We start from the raw sequence: 16,985 nt of genomic DNA, 5'->3' as shown, positions 1-16,985 counted from the left end.
CCTGATTTATGTGCTGTACCCCAGTGAGGGAACTGGAATTAGCTCACAGTTTTGTATAAAGTACAAGCCAGAACCAATTAGCCTTTCAAATAGTTTTGCTTTGTTTAGCTCTACAGAGCAGAACACACAGTAGTAGTAGTTTAGTTACTGAAGTTATTTGATCTCACTCTGAATGCAAATAAAGAGGTGCTGTGCCGAATGACTTTGCATAGTCAATATTGGAGCTTACTTTTACCTGTTGTCAAACATAAGGGCTCTGTTGTCTGTCTTGTTCTGTATATATGCACTGATAATAACAGTGTGTGCTACGAACCTCATCCTTAAAGCTAAAAGGAGTTTGAAAATTTGCCTTTGTGGACTTTTGAAAGGTAGGTTTCACTTTGCGTTATTGCAGCAATCTAGTTTATGTCAGATGACTAGACGCGTGCATATGCTTGCAGGATAGCGATAGCTCAATTACAGTTCAGCTGAATTACGGTTACAACAGAGTAAGAGGTAGTCCTTGCCTTGAAGACGATAAAGTCTAAAAGAATGAAAGGTATGAGCAGGTCAATAAAGACACTGGTTTGTAAACACGCCCCTGTGAGGTTTAGTGGCTTTTAAAAATAGGCAGCAAAGGTTTATCATTTTCCTGTTTCATGTAAAACTAGGCAGCATTAGCAGTTAACTAAAAGCAAAATAAGAAATTAAAGTCAGTGAACGAGGAAGCAAAAATTAGCGAGGAGCTTGTAGGCCACTGGAGAGAGGCAAAGAGCAAGGCACAACTGCTTGGAACAAACTGCATTTTGGCAGGAGGAAAACTGTGTATAAAATAAAAACTGTGGAGAGTGATTTAATTTCACCAGTGTCTGAAAATCCTTCCTGCTGCAGTGGCTTCTGCATCACTTCTCAGACATGACTGACCACATTTCTTCTCTTCTTTAGCTTGCACATCTTGGAGATGCTGTTATGTGGATCCTAAGCTTGTGAATAAAAAAAGGAAGAGTGATTTAAAGATCACGAGGCAAAAATAAATGATTACTTTGACTTTTTATATGTCAGGTGATTACATTCAAATTAATCAAGCCTACAGTGAGCCAGATTTCACTTATGGATCTTTTCAGAGCTTGCAGCCTTCCCACTCTATATTAGATTGATTCCCAACAATCTGTAATGGTTTTAGATGCTTCCCGGAAAGTTTTTCCCGTACTGGTGCTCAGCGTGGGCATAGTGCATGGTCTATTCAGGTGTTTGCTTTCAGGAAAAATTATTAATCAAATATCAGTGAAGGAAGTATAGCTTTCAGAAACGTTTTTAGCTGATGCTTACGCAATCCTGGGCTAAAACACACAGATACAGAAAGAGATGATAGGAGTTAGTTACCATTTTGATTTCAGGATGCTTACTGAGTGCCATCTAGTGTTTGCTTTCTAATTCAAAAAAGTGAACCAGTGGTTTTACACAACTGACTTTCCTGTAATTGCATAAAGGGCATTATTTATAAACATACTTTTATTTGAAACTTCTATGGAAGACTTTCTGGAGAGGAGGTTAGAGAGGATAGTATTTTCCTGAGACTAAGAAATAAAAATCAACAGATGCTTCAAAAATTTTTTACTCCTCTAGTGTTGTATAAAATCTCTTGAATCCAACTGCTGAATTTTATCTCTGTTTTTTATTTCCAGATCATGTATGGAACACTAGTTTCCATTATAGTTCTACGATCTGTTTATATAGTATTATGGTAAGTAAGCGTTTAGTTCAGCATTATATCTTAGCATTTGCATCTTTGGTGGGCTTAACATGAGAAATTGGCAATGCAAAATTTCTTTAACTAGGAACATAATGCTAGCTCATGTGCTCTGCTTGGTTTAAAGGGAATGGCTCATCTCCTTGCATTTTTTTGAAGCCACTGGGATAACATTAAATAAAAGATATGTCTACACTTATCTCCAGTTCCCTCAGCCGCTCCTCATCACAGTTGTGCTCCAGACCCTTCCCCACTCTGTTGTCCTTCTCTGGACACGCTCCAGCACCTCAACGTCCTTCTTGGAGTGAGGGGCCCAAAACTGAACCCAGCACTCGAGGTGCAGCCTCACCAGGGCCCAGTACAGGGAGACGATCACTGCCCTGGTCCTGCTGGCCACACCATTGCTGATCCAAGCCAGGATGCTGTTGGCCTTCTTGGCCACCTGGGCACACTGCTGGCTCATACTCAGCCAGATGTCAACCAACACCCCCAGGTCCTTTTCCACCGGGCAGCTTTCCAGCCACTCTGCCCCAAGCCTGTAGCGTTGCCTGGGGTTGTTGTGACCCAAGCGCAGGACCCGGCCCTGAGCCTTGTTGAACCTCGTACAGTTGGTCTCAGCCCATCAATGCAGCCTGTCCAGATCCCTCTGTAGACCCTTCCTACCCTCCAGCAGACCAACACTCCCACCCAGCTTGGTGTCATCTGCAAACTTACTGAGGGTGCCCTCAATCCTCTTGTCCAGATCATTGATAAAGATATTAAAGAGAACTGGCCCCAGTACTGAGCCTTGGGCAACACCACTTGTGACTGGCTGCCAACTGGATTTAACTCCATTCACCACAACTCTTCAGGCCTGGCCATCCAGCCAGTTCTTTACCCAGCAGAGTAATGTGAAATCTGTTGCCAGTATCCATATTCTAATGATGATACTTTGAGAGAGGTGAGAGTAAGACTGCGGAGCTGAACCATCAGTTAATGTTTTCCTTTCCTCTTCCCTACTCAAGTATCTAAAATTCAAATGTAAAAGATAACACAGAAGTTTATAGTTTTCCTTACAGTTTTAACTGGGTAAACTTAGGTATATATTATGGAAATATATATATATAAAAATAAAAACTGTTTATAGCAAACAAAAGGGTATTAGAAATGTTAGGAGATATGAGAAGCATTAGAATCATCAGAGCAGAGACTTGGTGGTAAAAGTGAAGAAAAAGGAATCGAATCAGTATGGGAGTAAAGACATTCCTTTACCTCTCAGGGACTCAGTTCGTTGCCCCTTCCTATCTATCCACTGTGAATAATTGGTGTTCTCGTGCATTTGGGGATTGCCCTTAAAAATTGCTGATTTCTCTCTACTGTTTTCATTCGAAATGTGCTTTTTGTTAAACTTTGTTTCAAGTTACACATGTATCTGCTCAGGAACACAAGGAAGAATTTAACAAAAGGTGTGAATTTCAAGTAGATTCATTGAATCACCTTCCAACTGCAAATTCAGTTAGGTTGGTTTGACTTTCCTCAGGAAATCCCCACAGACCAATTATTAATGTTCCCAGACTTTTACTAAGCAAGAAGAACTGATAGTCTGTTGCTTTAGAAACAATCATCAGTTTAAAGTCACTTTTCAAATCCATGAACATGGAAATTTTAATCCTAACCTAGAGATTTTAAGTGATACTACCTTAATTCACTTCCAAGGGAAACTAAGTTGAATCAAGTTCAGGTTATTTTAGTTTTGTTCTTATACAAGGATTTAGTACAGTTCTAGTCACTTAGATTAAATCTATTTTTGTCTGTGTAGACAAGCCCTTGAGCCTGCTATCTTTCCAGTTCTGCAAATTCCACACACTTGTACATTTTCATAATTTCTGAAGCATTTTGTTGTCTTCTATCACTGTCAGTAACACCACTATCCTTCCTCCCAGGTTATCATTCATTGTTCTCCTCCAGCAAAGTCTGTCTCTGAAGTTCCACGTCCTTTTTCAGTTCGATTTTAGGGGTTTGGAGTGTATTTTCTTAATTAGCTAGATTGCTTCATTGCGACATGGCCCTACAAAGATTTGCCTCCCTCTTTGGTTAGAAAGTTGGGATGGGGAGGGAAATAGGTTTAAACTATAGCTAAATTTTAACTAAACTACTACTAATTTTAAACTAATTCTGCTAGAGAAGCCATGCCAACCTGACGGTGTCCTTTCTTTTCTCTAAAAGTCATCCCTAAGTACACTATTGGATTTACTACTTCTGCATTGCTAAAACATATTCCTGTCATTCCATTGATAGTGCTAGCACTTGTCCAAGCCTGTTTCAACTTATGTAGCGACCCCAATTTCTGCTTATTTTGTTTCTTCCTTAAGATGTATTAGCTTCCCATCACTCATATTTCTTAGTGCGGGGCTCAAAGTCACTCTGAGCTTAGGATAAAAATCTCAGAGAACAGCATGTCTTTCCTTCCAGGCTGCTACCTCCTCCTGTCATCATCATTTGTTGTTCTCCTCTGTTTCCCCCATACTTGCCATCTATTTCTTGGGTCTGCTTCCTTCCCAAGATTACGACTTGGTAAATGTTGTTGTCTGTTCACAAAGCACATTCCCCGTTAATAAGTGATGCCAGCCTCTCTCTCATTCCTTCACAAAATAACATCATTTATTCCCTGAACAATTCTAGCTATAATTACCTAATTACCAGCATATATAACATACCATTTAGTGCTATTTCAGATCCTGGGCTTGCTTATGTTTCTAGAGCACTGAGTCAGGAATATTAACAGTGTAGTCTCTGCCAGGTACCACATGGTGCTCCATGCATTTATTAGACTAAACAAATAAAATTTTGCTAGTTTATATTGGCATTACACTTTTTGCGAACATGTACAACTTGTATCTGGTTAGCTTACCCTGTGGAAGAAGCTCTACCTGTTGTGTTTTGCACATTTTGGTTGCCAAGTGCTCACAGCTCTGAAACATGCGCTATGTGTAACACAGTGGTGAAAAAGTAGCTCAGGAATGTGTTTTATCCCAGAATCTAAACTGTGCATTCATAATGCTTAAAAATAACTTGAACAGTATTTCGTGGCAGCCTTTTAGGGTTGGAATTGGATTTGCTTTTGGATTTGTCATCTTAGTGGGAAAGGAGTAAATGCTACCAACTTCCATGTAGGAAGTTTACAATTCCATGGTCCAACCTGAATGCAGATAGTGAGGGTAGATTTATTAATGATGCACTTTATTGCATCTGATTCTTCAGTGTGTTTCCCATGTCCTAAAGAAGAATTATTATTTTTTTCTCCTAAAATGAAATTAACATTTTTCTATCCTCAATAGCACTCAACGATAAACTACAACATGAAATGACTGTTTTTCATTTGGTTATTTGTTGATCATGGTGGTCTACATTCCCAAAAGACTCCAGTCATTTTGAAAGACCTTATTTAAACAAGTCCCCTAGTATAGGGTTCTCATGTATTGGGAAAGAGCCTGTCCTTTTGGGATAGTCCTAATTTGTAACATGGGTGGTTTTTAACTGAAAGATTATGCATGGGACTGAAGAATTAGTACCTTTTAGCCAACTTCAGTTTTCCCACTTACTTGTTGCGTTAGGAGAGGGCAATATTTAGGGGAACAATTAGCAATAGAAATAAAACATTTAAAAAACCAGGCTTGGAGAATGTGAATTCAGGAGAGGGGAATAGGTAAAATACAGTACTTAAATAGATGAGATTTGAAGCTGATATTTTTCCTTTTGAAAAAAAAAATTAAGCAGTTTATTCCTATGTAATAGTGTCTATGTATGTTACAAGCTGCCTTTAAAGCATCTCGATTTAAACTTTGCATTATTTTTCTTTCTCTCTAGGGTATACCCATGGCTTAGAGGTCTAGGCTATACATCTTTAACTGTATTTTTAATGGGATTTTTTCTCTGGAATGTGGACAACATTTTCTGTGATAAATTGAGGTGAGTTCTTTTACTTTGGATAGCTCTTAATAGTCTTTTAGCTTAAAGCTTTGTTTTTTCTGTGATACATATTCAAGTCCATCTCATGGCATGTATGGTGCGCTGCCTACAAAACATTCACAAGGGTTTTACCCAGCTTGCTCATGACTAGAATCAGTACTCAACAGTTTTATCCATGAATAGATTTATTTTTTTAAATAATTGCTATTTCTCTTTAACTTCAATTTAAACTGAAAGTAATGTCACTGAAGTAATTTTGAGGATCTGTGGCTTCCTGAGGCCTGCTATTCACACTTGATTTCATCTGAATGAGTTTTTTATCCTGCTTTTTTTGGTTTGTTTCTGCTCTTGCCATTTTTCAGGAAAATATCAAAAGCAGTAGTTCTGCAGGTTAAAGAAATATCTATTGCAATGCATCTGTCACCAATAAACAGCAGCTGTTTGAACGTCTCAGAGAGAACAGTAACTCTGTGAGCCAATACACTGTGCTTGGCTGTCATTATTACCCTGAAGTCTTCTGGCTTAGCACTGGTAGAAGATGCCAGGAAAGGCTTCCTCTGTTTAGTGTATTGCCAAGTGGGGTAAAAAAGGCCTCCAGGCAAAGCTTGTAGGAACCCAGCATCTCGTCATATGGCTAGATATCCTGCCTGTGCGAGAAAGAACACTGGTCCAACAGGTTGTTCTCTGAATCTGTGTTCTTCTGGAACAGGACAACTGCATCGCGGCACCTTTCCTTTGCTTAGTTTTGATGCTTGTGTTCCACCACAAACTGAAGGCGATGGAAAGGTTGATGCCAGCATCCAGAAAATCCATTCTTGACTCTCTGATACACAGTTATGCTGCTGAATCTGCAGTGTACAGAATTGTCCTAGTAGGTTGCTTTGTCAGGGTCAGATCATAGCGTGCTGTAAAGAAGTCTAGTGCTTTCCATCTGTCCCTGTTGGCTCTGTAATCCCTGCAGTAGGTTAGGCCAATTGGAAGTTAACTCCAACAGAATTGTCTTGAAACTTTTTTAAAAAATATGGGTGTACTGAATATAATACACGGTGCCTCATCCCTTGAAATACTTGATACACATGGCATAGAAAAGTTATTTGCCAGCGCAAGTGGGTGGGTATACAGTGACTTTGTAAATATTGGCATCAGGGTTGATTTTTGCAGCTGCATCATATCACTGGTGAGATCATAACCCCCAATTCACTAAGCCTACTGAACTGCTGCAGGTCCGTGGGGCTTTTGAACTTGATCCTAGACTCAAAGATTACAGCAGCTGCTGAAGCACTTTTTTCCATCCTCATTTTGCAAAGGGAAAAAAAAAGTTACGTATTTCCTATAATACTTGTTTGGTTATGGTGCTGGAAAAAAAATAAATACTCTTGTTTACTAGCTTTAATCAGATGTCTGCAGAGCCTTGAATTTCTCCAGGTGGTATTATAACTCTAACTTTTGGAGAAAATGTATTCCAGTTCCTTGTAATTTTTTATTCTCTAAAGATCTAAGTTGTGAATCATCCACCTACCTGGTCTTTTTTGTTTTAATGTTCAAAATTGTGTAATTATGTTTTGGTTCAGTTTTTGTTTTTCCATATTTCATTAAATCTGGACCTTATTTAAAAGAAAAACAACAACAAAAAACCATCTGTAGCACTTGGCTTTCCTGGTTCCATGCACTTTTGAATTTGAGCTTTGAGATTTCCTGCCATCCAGAGGCTCAGAGGCTGTGCCAGGGTGGCAGTCTGTGTGTCCCACTATGTCATCGCGGGGCTGACTGAATCGAAGCTCTGTGTTCATGTTCGTGACTGAGCAGCTCTGGAAACTAAGCAGTAGCTCAGGGATTAGCGTTTAGTCAGGGCTACTGAACTCTATAACATCAAGCAGTAAATAAGTATTACAGAAACTGCAGATTTTCTTCCTTAACACCTGTGATCATTGTTTTCCCTTTTTTGTTTTGACTGAATGTGAAATGAAAGTCAAAAAAGACGACAGGGAGATGCAAACATTTGTTCCACCATCAACCAGATAGGTGTTATCTGCAGAAGCCTAGTGAGCAGGAGAAATCAGGGCAATGTAGTTCCTTCCCTTTCTTTATCTCCATCCCTTTGCCTCTTCTCAAGTAGCTCACACCCCATAACTGTGCATAATACAAATCACGTTGGTGGAGTATTTCAGACCTTCTCCTTCAATTGCTTCCTCACTAAGCACCATTTTGTGCCTGTTTTAGAGCACAACAGAGAAAGGCAAGCTAAGCTTCCATGGAGCTGGAGACAGGTGGTGTGATTGCCTAATGTGAAGCGGTGATGTCTGATGGATCCAATTTCCTCTTTCAGACCTTAAACTCAGCATTTTATCCTGTGGACAGTAGTTCAGAGGGTTTTGGGGAGGAGAATGGTAGAACTCATTTGGGATGCCATAAATACATTCCCTGAGATTTGAGTCCAGAAGTAACTGATCTCTCACTGTATGAAGAAGCGTGCACTTTCTTTAAATGTGTAAAAAAGCCAGTTAGCTAATATCTTTCTATACTGGCAGTACGAGGTGTAACTGCTGTTCCTCACCTGTTTGAAAGCCTGACTACGTGAAGCCTCACTCATGAAAAACATGCCTGAGATATGGAAACAGTAATGCGTGATCTGCGATTTGAGATTGCTTAGCTTGAAAAAGAAACCCATTGCACGGTGTTTCTTCCTTACAGAGCACTACGAGAGAAGATGCCTCCTGTTGTGGGAGCTGTGACACAGTTTCATGCGTGGTGGCATATTCTCACAGGCCTGGGCTCTTACCTGCATATCCTGCTCAGGTAGGAAATGTTTTCTAAACTGGATGTTCATAGAGGAGTCTGAGGAGTTTTCCCAGGTTCAGATTTACTTCAAAATGTTGTATTGGCCAGGAGAGCAGGAAAATGACTTCTTACTAAATTGGTGGGAGTTTTTTTTTCCTCTTTGCAACTGGTCTAAAAACTCTGTAAAAGTAATTTATATTCTTCAAAATGTAATCATTGATCTTTAAGTAGTCATGGTTCTTCAGGAAAATGTAGTTCAGAAATGGGAACCCTGTAGCAGTTAAACTGCAAAACTATTTGACTGTATATGAATTTCAAAATATAAGCTATTAATACCTTTCTTGAGCAGCAATCCTGAAGTGCATAAATGTGTTTCATTTTAGAAGCATAACTAATCTTTTTGATAGGCACCGTCACTCCTGAAAACTAGCAAGCATCATGCTATAGAGCAGAAGGGCGACGGCTGAAGTGGTGTGAGCAGAGCTGTTCCCCAGGAGGGTAGGATGTTAGTTTTAAAAGGAGACTTAAATGAGAGCCTAAGTTCGCAAGTCTGCAGCCAGCAGATTTTTGTCTCTGCTTTTGCTCTATACCACCATCTAGTGGAACCAGGAACAAAAATAGAATTTAAGCTGGAATCTGAAGAATTTCTTTAGTTTTTTCATTATGTAATGAAATATTGTTTTACCACTTAACCGTAAGAGAATGTCTGTTTAACAGACACATTCTGCGTAGTTGAGAAAACTTGATTACATATCATTTTTTCTACATCTAACATAGTATTTTCCTTTTTTGTCAGATGTTAAAATAGCTAGTAAAAGGAAAATGCAAGGAAAATACATTTCTGATAGCTTTTTTATATGTACATATATGTATATATGTACATATCTACATGTATATATGGATGCGTATATATATATGTACCTGTATATATGTGTGTGTATATATAAAATACGTCATGGTATGTGGAAACAGCTGCTCCATTTTGGGCTGACAGGTTGCTGTCCTAAACAGCTTGAGATAATCTTTGGAAGAAAATTCCCTACAGAAAGCAAGCTGATGCAGACAGTTTGGATAGCACAGGCAAGGTTTTTCCAGCATGCTGCGCAAAGAAAATAATTTGGGTTTGCATCCTCTAGCCCTTGGGGAATGTGCAGATGCCTGATTTGTCTGTCCTACCCCAAGGAACTACATGCTTTCCCTGCAGTAGTTTCCCTAGTATTTTCTCAGCCACACAACGGCATCACCTATGTCCACTTAAAAAAGTGAGGTCATACTTAGGAAAAAGTCTACTGAGGGGAGAGGGTGTATAGGAACAAAAATGAGATACAGAATCGAGCTAGGCTGCTTCTCTCCCCCCCCCCCCCCCCACTTAACATCTACTGTATTTTGTGGTACACTGATTTAATTTCATCCTTCCAAAATTACAGGCTGTAGTCCCTGTTTAGTCTTTTCCATAGTGGAGAATTTATTTCTTTGAGTTTCTCTTTTTCTCCCCACATAGGTAATAGGGTAGATTAGTTTGCTAATCATAGTCTAGCACAGAGGGATTTACTGTAGGCTAATGTCTCCCATTTTGTGTAAATCTGGGCAGAATGGGTAGCTCTGCAATCACAGAAGCAATTATTTTCTAGTTGGAAAATAAAACTGGCATTAGTACATCATTATTATTTTATATGCGGTCTTATACATGAAATTTTAAGCACACTTTTCTCCTTTTCCTCAGTTTATACACAAGGACACTTTTCCTGAAACACAGACCAAAAGTGAAGGTAAGCAAGCAACATTTTATGTCCATTAAAGCACTCCAGCATTTGGGTATCTTGTGCTTTGAACTTGCATTGGGGCTCACTGATCATACCTGTTAGGGTACTATCTTTTGGTTTCTACTTACATCCCAAGAAATGCAGTTGAAATGATGGTTAACAGTGTTTGTTTTCTGTTCCAAGAGACATAATATTCCAGGAAATCTTCCTATTTTTCTTTTAACAGTTTGTTTTTGGAATATGGCCTGTTCTTCTTGTGGAGCCACCCAAGAAGCTTTGACTGAGACCTAGGCAGTCCCCTGCAATCACCTAGCCTGGCCGAATAAAGCGATTCAACAGTTACTATGGCTGAAGCATCAAAATTGCAGATCAATTCAAGTACCATTGCTATAAAAAGACTTCTCTGTGTTACTAGGCCAGCTGGCCGGAACAGAGCAAAGAGTTGGCACACTAGGGAAATAATGTTTAGTACAACTTTATTCTAAGTTGTTAAAACAAAGATTAAGACACAATATTTTTATGTATATATTGTACAGCTGATAATACTGAGCTAATATTTCGTGCTGGTCACAGAAAACTAACCATTTTTGAAGTGGATTGTGTACATTTTTCATTTGGTTGTTGTTCTTTCTGTGGTTTAAACTAATACTAGTAACTGAATGACAAAACTGGGCCATTGATGGCCAAGCCTAAGCATTTGTGTGGCCTATAGTGAACTGAATGCTTAACCTGAACTACTTTAATCTTGCACTTTTATACAATTAATGAAGTATGTAATGATTGATTTAGGGCTTTATTCTCTCTTGCTTTTCCACAGCCTCCTTTGCAATTTATATTTTAAGCAAAACGGTTGGGATACCTGTGCCATTTGGTTCATTTTGTACCAAGCTTCCACTTTTTCTTTAGTCCAACTGAGGTACATCATGGAGGATATTCCAGGGTGTGACCCACAGAAGACACTTAAGATGGTGAAGCATTATAGGGGTTCTTCTTGTGTGTGGAAACTGAATTCCTATGACCAGTGATCCATCAGGAGACTGCAGAGTGACTGTATAAACACAAGAAACCCTTTTTTTATTTTTTACAATTATTATTTACATGCCTCCCTTTTCTATCCCTACTTTTTACTCCCCATATCCCAGTCATACTAGATTGACGAACACCTTAGATGTGTGCTAGTTCAGCTTTGAATTCATCTCTTTCCCTTATTTTACAAGTCTTAAATATTGGTCTGACTTTCAGAAGCATGTTCTTATTCAGAAGTATTGAAGAAAGAATAAGGAACAAGATTGATGTTGAGGATACCCCAAAATATAATTGGCAGCACTATGATTGCTTGTTCTTAATCTGTCCATCACATGGTTACTCTGTGGGGAGTTGATGACCACCTTTTTAAAACCAGATTTTGGGGATTAATGGGGGGAAAACCCCTCTGGTTTCTGCAATTTTTATCTACCCAGCTGATGAAAGTTAGTAAGTAAGCATAAAGAAAACATTGAACTAACACAGTTTTTCAAAATATACCTCATATTGGAGGCTGTGGTTTTGACTCTTCAGATCTTGGGGCAACTAACAGAGTCTGTCTCTGGGCCTCCTAGCTGCCATGCTATGCAATTTGTGTTTGCTTTTGATGCTCTGAAGGATTCATCCTTCTTGCCCTGAAGGAAAAAAGGGAAATGCTCAGACTGATTAGAAATCCCATTCTGCATTGATTTAAAACGTGCCCACAGCAGCAAGGCACGGTAATGTAGCTATGAAGCTGTCTCCCAGATCACCAAGTCCTGGCTAGTGTAAGCTTCCTTGCTCCAACTGCTGAAAAACTTGGACTGAAATCTGTATTGTACAATCAGCGCTGACTAAAACAGTCTCCTTCCTTTAATATCTTTTTTTATTCTTTTTTTCCTGTTTGCAGCTTAGCTGCATCTTTTGTGTCCATCAGTAGCACTCCTACTGATGTGAATCTCCAAATAAAATCGTGGCTTTTGTTATGTGACTGACCCTGGATTCTTGACATTAAAATAGACCCTTTCTTGAATGAAAATTTTAAAACCAGTTCCATAGACAAAGTCAGCATCTGTGTTGGGAAATTTGAGTACCCTTCAGACTGAAAGAGGTTGGTATTACTAGAGTAGAGGTAGGAAAATGCTGTCTTGGATCAAGTGTCTTTAATTATCCAGAAGGCATATTTTTTGTAAAGAGATTTGAGAACTGTTTTAAAAATGTAGCTTAAAAATAAGTGCCTGCCTATTCTCCTCCAGGCTCTCTAAACACAATTCTGTACACTGTATCTGATTTTCTTATTTAGTATGTTTACATGTTTTCAGAAGTTAGGGAAAGAGTCCTGTAATAGAAACAGTGCAGCAACAAGACCTATCGACAGTCACTCGTGACATCTGCACAGTATGGTATTATTTTTAAGAAAATGAACAAAACTTTTATTTTAGTGGCCTTAGTTTTGTTACTGGAGGATCTGGGGGCTCTGGTTTCCCTGTAACTGCAGGAACCAGAGTGTGCTGAAAAGCCACTTTCTTGTTGGTAAGGCATCTCTACAATGGTAAATTTTAAAGAAATTTGTTTATTCTCCTACTCATTTACAACTGGGAAGTGTATGTTTCTTTTCAGATCTTGTTGAATTAAATTGTCAGGATTTAAAAAAAAAAAAAAGGTTGGAAAAGCTCTTGTTTTAATTTTACGCTGCTGTTAGCTTTTCATTCACATATCATTTGTCACTGATGGTTTTATCTTTAAAAGAAATTACGCAAATTGGCTTCTTCCTTCATTCCAAATGACCAAAACCATGCACACCCCCACCACCCTTCCAGCAGTCTTTCTTTGAGTTTACGTTAGACCCTGAAGAATGTAATTTACATGTGTATCCTTCTAAGCATAAATAATCTAAAATGATGGGTGCTTTGGTTTGACTGCCTTACTGATCTTGTGAGTGATATTGAAAATGGCAAGCCAGTTTTAACTGCATGTCACTGAAATTCAGACTGCCTTTTCTAGTGCCTGGAAAGACATACATCCTTACTCCTGTAATGTGTTAAATGTCTGTTAAATTGCTTCTTATTTATATCACTCGTTTGACATGCGAATTTTTTTCTACAAACCTTAGAGAAGCATATCCCAAACTTTTCTTGCACTGCATCACATGAGGCAGGTCATCTTTAATCCTATTTTTTGAGTAGGATTCAGACAGCAGCTACTTTAAAAGGAATTAGGGAAGTAGCGGGTGTCTTTCAATGTGAATCCTGCAGGAGGTATTGGATTGACTTAATAGCAATGAACTTTTCTATTCTTTAACATCCATGAACCAGGAAATCTGCCACCTTACGACCATTGGCTTGGCACAGATCAGCAACAAGTAGTTCTGTAGACCATGAGCTGAAAAATTATTCCTTGGAAATAAGAGAAAAAAAGTCCAAATTACTCTCCCAGTGCAGATCAACACCATACCTTATGCCGGGAACCTAGATTTTTCTGGATACAGCTCAAGACGTGCATTGCCCAGAACTGAAGATAAGACATGATAAACAGAAATCTGCCATCAGGAGGAATCTCATCCACGTTTTGAAGGCAGTGTTGTTGGCCAGCAGTATTAGTCATCTCCGGACTTCATTCTAATGCTTTTTCTTTTAGCACAGGGAAGATGTGCTTGCCCACGAGTATTTAGAAGACTGCCCCATAGTCAGAATTGGAATATGCAGTCTATCACTTGCCGATCTACCTCTGTCATGTATTGTACTATACCTGTGCCCTTAATTATATCCGCCTGGATGTGCAGACGTTAGAGCAGCCTGACTTAGACCGTGCAGCCCCTGAGGCTGGTAACAGTATTGTATTGATCCATGGCTGGCTGTTCGCTCTCCGTAAACATGACTTCTAGGTTGTGCTCGGTCTGCTGTTCAACTGCGTGCAGAAGTCTGGCTGCTTTAGAAAGAGATACGAGTAGGAGGACTTTAATGCAGACGGGTGAAGTGAAACCTTTTTGGCAGTTAAGTTACATCTAAAGCTAAGATGCAAACAGTATAACTTGTTTTACATGATTTTGGAAGAGATGTGATGGAAAATACTGTTTTATAATTAATTTTAATTCTCTGTTAATCTAATATTGTGCCAACTTGTTTGGCTGAAGAGAAATTGTATGATTTGAAATGCAGTTGATTGTTTTGGCTGTGGTGCAGTAGCTTCCAACACTTGGTTTCGAACAGCTGAATGAGTTTTTCAGCTAACTCCTCCATGTGAAAATCTTAGCAACAGAAAATCCTCCCAGTATCACAAATGTTTCTCACAGTCACTACCACCTTGCTGAGTCTGCATTCAGGAATTTCGGTAATACTGGGTTTTGTTTGTTCGTTGTGGGTTTTTTTTAAAACTGTTTCTCTCTGTGGATATATATTTTTGGCATTTGATAGCAGGTGGTGAAACAATTCAACACAACACTGCTCAGTGGAAGACAAGCTCTAACGAAGCAGGAGACCTCAGAATCCAGGAACACGCATTAATTTTGGCAGAACATGTGCCCCATAATTTAAATTAACATATTCAGGTAAAGCAGTTGGTTTACTTAAAAGAAACCCCATCTGCACTTTGTAAGTAGGCAGTGGGAGGCTTTAACTGCAAGTACTGTTTAACTGTGAGACTTTAGTATGAAGAGGGTCAACGATGGAGTCCTTATTACCCATGAGAAGCGAAAGCCAGAAGGAGATTAAGGAATCTTACATGGAAAGCGAGTAACAAAAGATTAAGCACAGAATCCCGTAATATTACGTCAACCACCCTCCTGATAACTGCACTTTAGATACTTATGTAACGAGCCTGAATGTATGCTATTTATACATTTAACTTTCCGTGCTGACTCTGCACTCTTTCCGACAGAAGTGATATAGCGTCTATTACATTTGGTTCATTGTAGATTACTTAGCTGTTCTTTTATGAGGATGGAACGTGACACGAATTGTTTCGATCATGAATGAATACATTTCTTATCCATCCGGAATGTCCTCTGCCAGCTTTGAGAGTCCTTAACATAACTACAGAGAACATACTGTATAACTATTAAGGTTGGGTTTGGATTTCTTTGTTCAGTTTCTCGTTCACGACTGCCTACGGCTGCCAAGTGCCTGATCCCTTTGTCACAGGTCTTTTCTGAGAGCCGAGGCTGTGTTTTCTCCTGGGATTCGTAAGACAAGGTCCTTGGTAGGTGGGAGGTCAGTTTGGTTTTTGTTAAAAATTCTCCTTCTGTGGGAGTCACAGCACACTTTTTAGGTCCTTTCCAGAAACATAGTTATTTGTAGTATGTGGCTGCCTCTGCTTGGCTCAAACTTGAGCCTGACTACCCCATGTCCCTGCTGCTGTTGAATCTTTTCAGATTTTGAGGGATTTAGCCCCACAGCTGTTGATTTTAGTGTGTGTAGTTCCATGACAGGCAGTGTGAGGGCGCAGCAGTCAAGCGAGCACTTTATACTGGAGCTCCCAGCCAGATGCTCCAAACAGGACTGGGGATATGGGGATTCATGTGGACAATTTTGGGGGCAGGGTTGATGCCTGAACCTCTTGCATTACTTCAGAACTCTCCCTTTTTACTTGTTGAAGCTGTCTAGATTTGATTAAGCAAGTTATTGCAGATTTAAGAAGAACCAAGTTCAGAATCCAGCTGATACAAGAGCCTAAGCTAGTGCCTGCAAAATTTTTCTGCACATATTTCACACAGATTGAATACACACATCTGCCTGATGTTTAGAGCAGATTGTTGAGATTTAACAAATGAAAAAATAAATGGTCTTTTGATTATTTGTCCTTCATCGCTGAAACACATGAATAGCTGTAAGCACAATCTCAGATTCTTCTTTCCCCAAAACCATGGAACATAGGTATGTTCCTCTAAAGCCAATGTTGAATAGAGATGGGTTTTCATACATGCTCATAGCAAATCATGTACCAAAATATTTTCTAAATTAAAGCCTTGGTCAGTTGCTGCAGAAGAATTTTGGTTGTGTATACTGTTGCTCCCTGGATTTTGGAAGAGAGTAACAGTAGTTACTCCTTAGCCTGAACAGGAACTGATTTTTCTCTTGATCTTCCAAACTGGTGTTGACTATTTGATGTTGACTGTTGAACTCAGCTGAATGCACTGATGATGTTTACTGTCTTAGCAAATAACATCTGTCCACCTGTAATGGACATGAAATACCCCGCGCATTACGTGACCAAACTTTCTAACATTAACACTATTAGTTCTAACGTGTGGGGTTGGTTTTTTTCCTGAAATTCAGTGTATTGTTGCAGATAGGTAACGACACTGTGACAGATGAACAGCAGTTGACTCGTAAAACACAACTGCAATGAGCAATGCTTATTGACAATTTTGATATACTGAACTGATTCTTCATACCAAACCAGCTGGTAACTAACATTAGGCTTATACGTATCGGCATATCTTGTTTTGCAAAGCACAGTAGCTTTGAAATATTTAATGTATTTCATTTGTTATTCATGCTGCAGTCAAGCACTAATTTGTGTCTTTATAGTTCAAATTATTAAAGAATTTTGTTTTAAATACAACTTTTCCCAGGTGTTTCTTTTTGTGGCTTTTGTGTTGCACGGAGCTGGCCGGTTCATCTGGACGCTATTCAGTATACGGGTGGTGTTGGCTGGTGGGTGCACAAGTAGAACAGCAGGATTGGTGTGAGCCGCGGTGATGGGGAAGCTGCCTGCCTGCAGCTACTGCAGTCTGACCCCCATGGTAGTAGCACGTCTTGGTCATA

General features: G+C 39.3%; 1 protein-coding gene across 2 annotated transcripts in view; it reads left to right on the top strand.

Moving 5' to 3' along the window:
* ACER3 (alkaline ceramidase 3) overlaps nucleotides 1-16,779 on the top strand; it is a 62,440-nt gene extending 45,661 nt beyond the window's left edge. The window contains exons 7-12 of one of the 2 annotated variants that reach the window (XR_008577414.1): nucleotides 1,665-1,723; nucleotides 5,576-5,677; nucleotides 8,369-8,473; nucleotides 10,179-10,224; nucleotides 10,445-13,090; nucleotides 13,536-16,779. Coding sequence is in view for 1 of the 2 variants with exons in the window: in XM_054827847.1 (XP_054683822.1) it covers nucleotides 1,665-1,723; nucleotides 5,576-5,677; nucleotides 8,369-8,473; nucleotides 10,179-10,224; nucleotides 10,445-10,498 (366 nt within the window). In the remaining variant the exon portion in view is untranslated. Of the gene's footprint in view, nucleotides 1-1,664; nucleotides 1,724-5,575; nucleotides 5,678-8,368; nucleotides 8,474-10,178; nucleotides 10,225-10,444 lie in introns of both variants that reach the window. The other variant, XM_054827847.1, reaches the window with a different exon arrangement.
* Nucleotides 16,780-16,985: the final 206 nt, after the last annotated feature.

This window comes from Grus americana, chromosome 1 (assembly GCF_028858705.1).
Source record: "Grus americana isolate bGruAme1 chromosome 1, bGruAme1.mat, whole genome shotgun sequence".
NCBI classification, from domain to species: domain Eukaryota; kingdom Metazoa; phylum Chordata; class Aves; order Gruiformes; family Gruidae; genus Grus; species Grus americana.
Note: the sequence above shows the minus strand (reverse complement) of the source record. Positions and strands in the feature narration are given on the sequence as shown.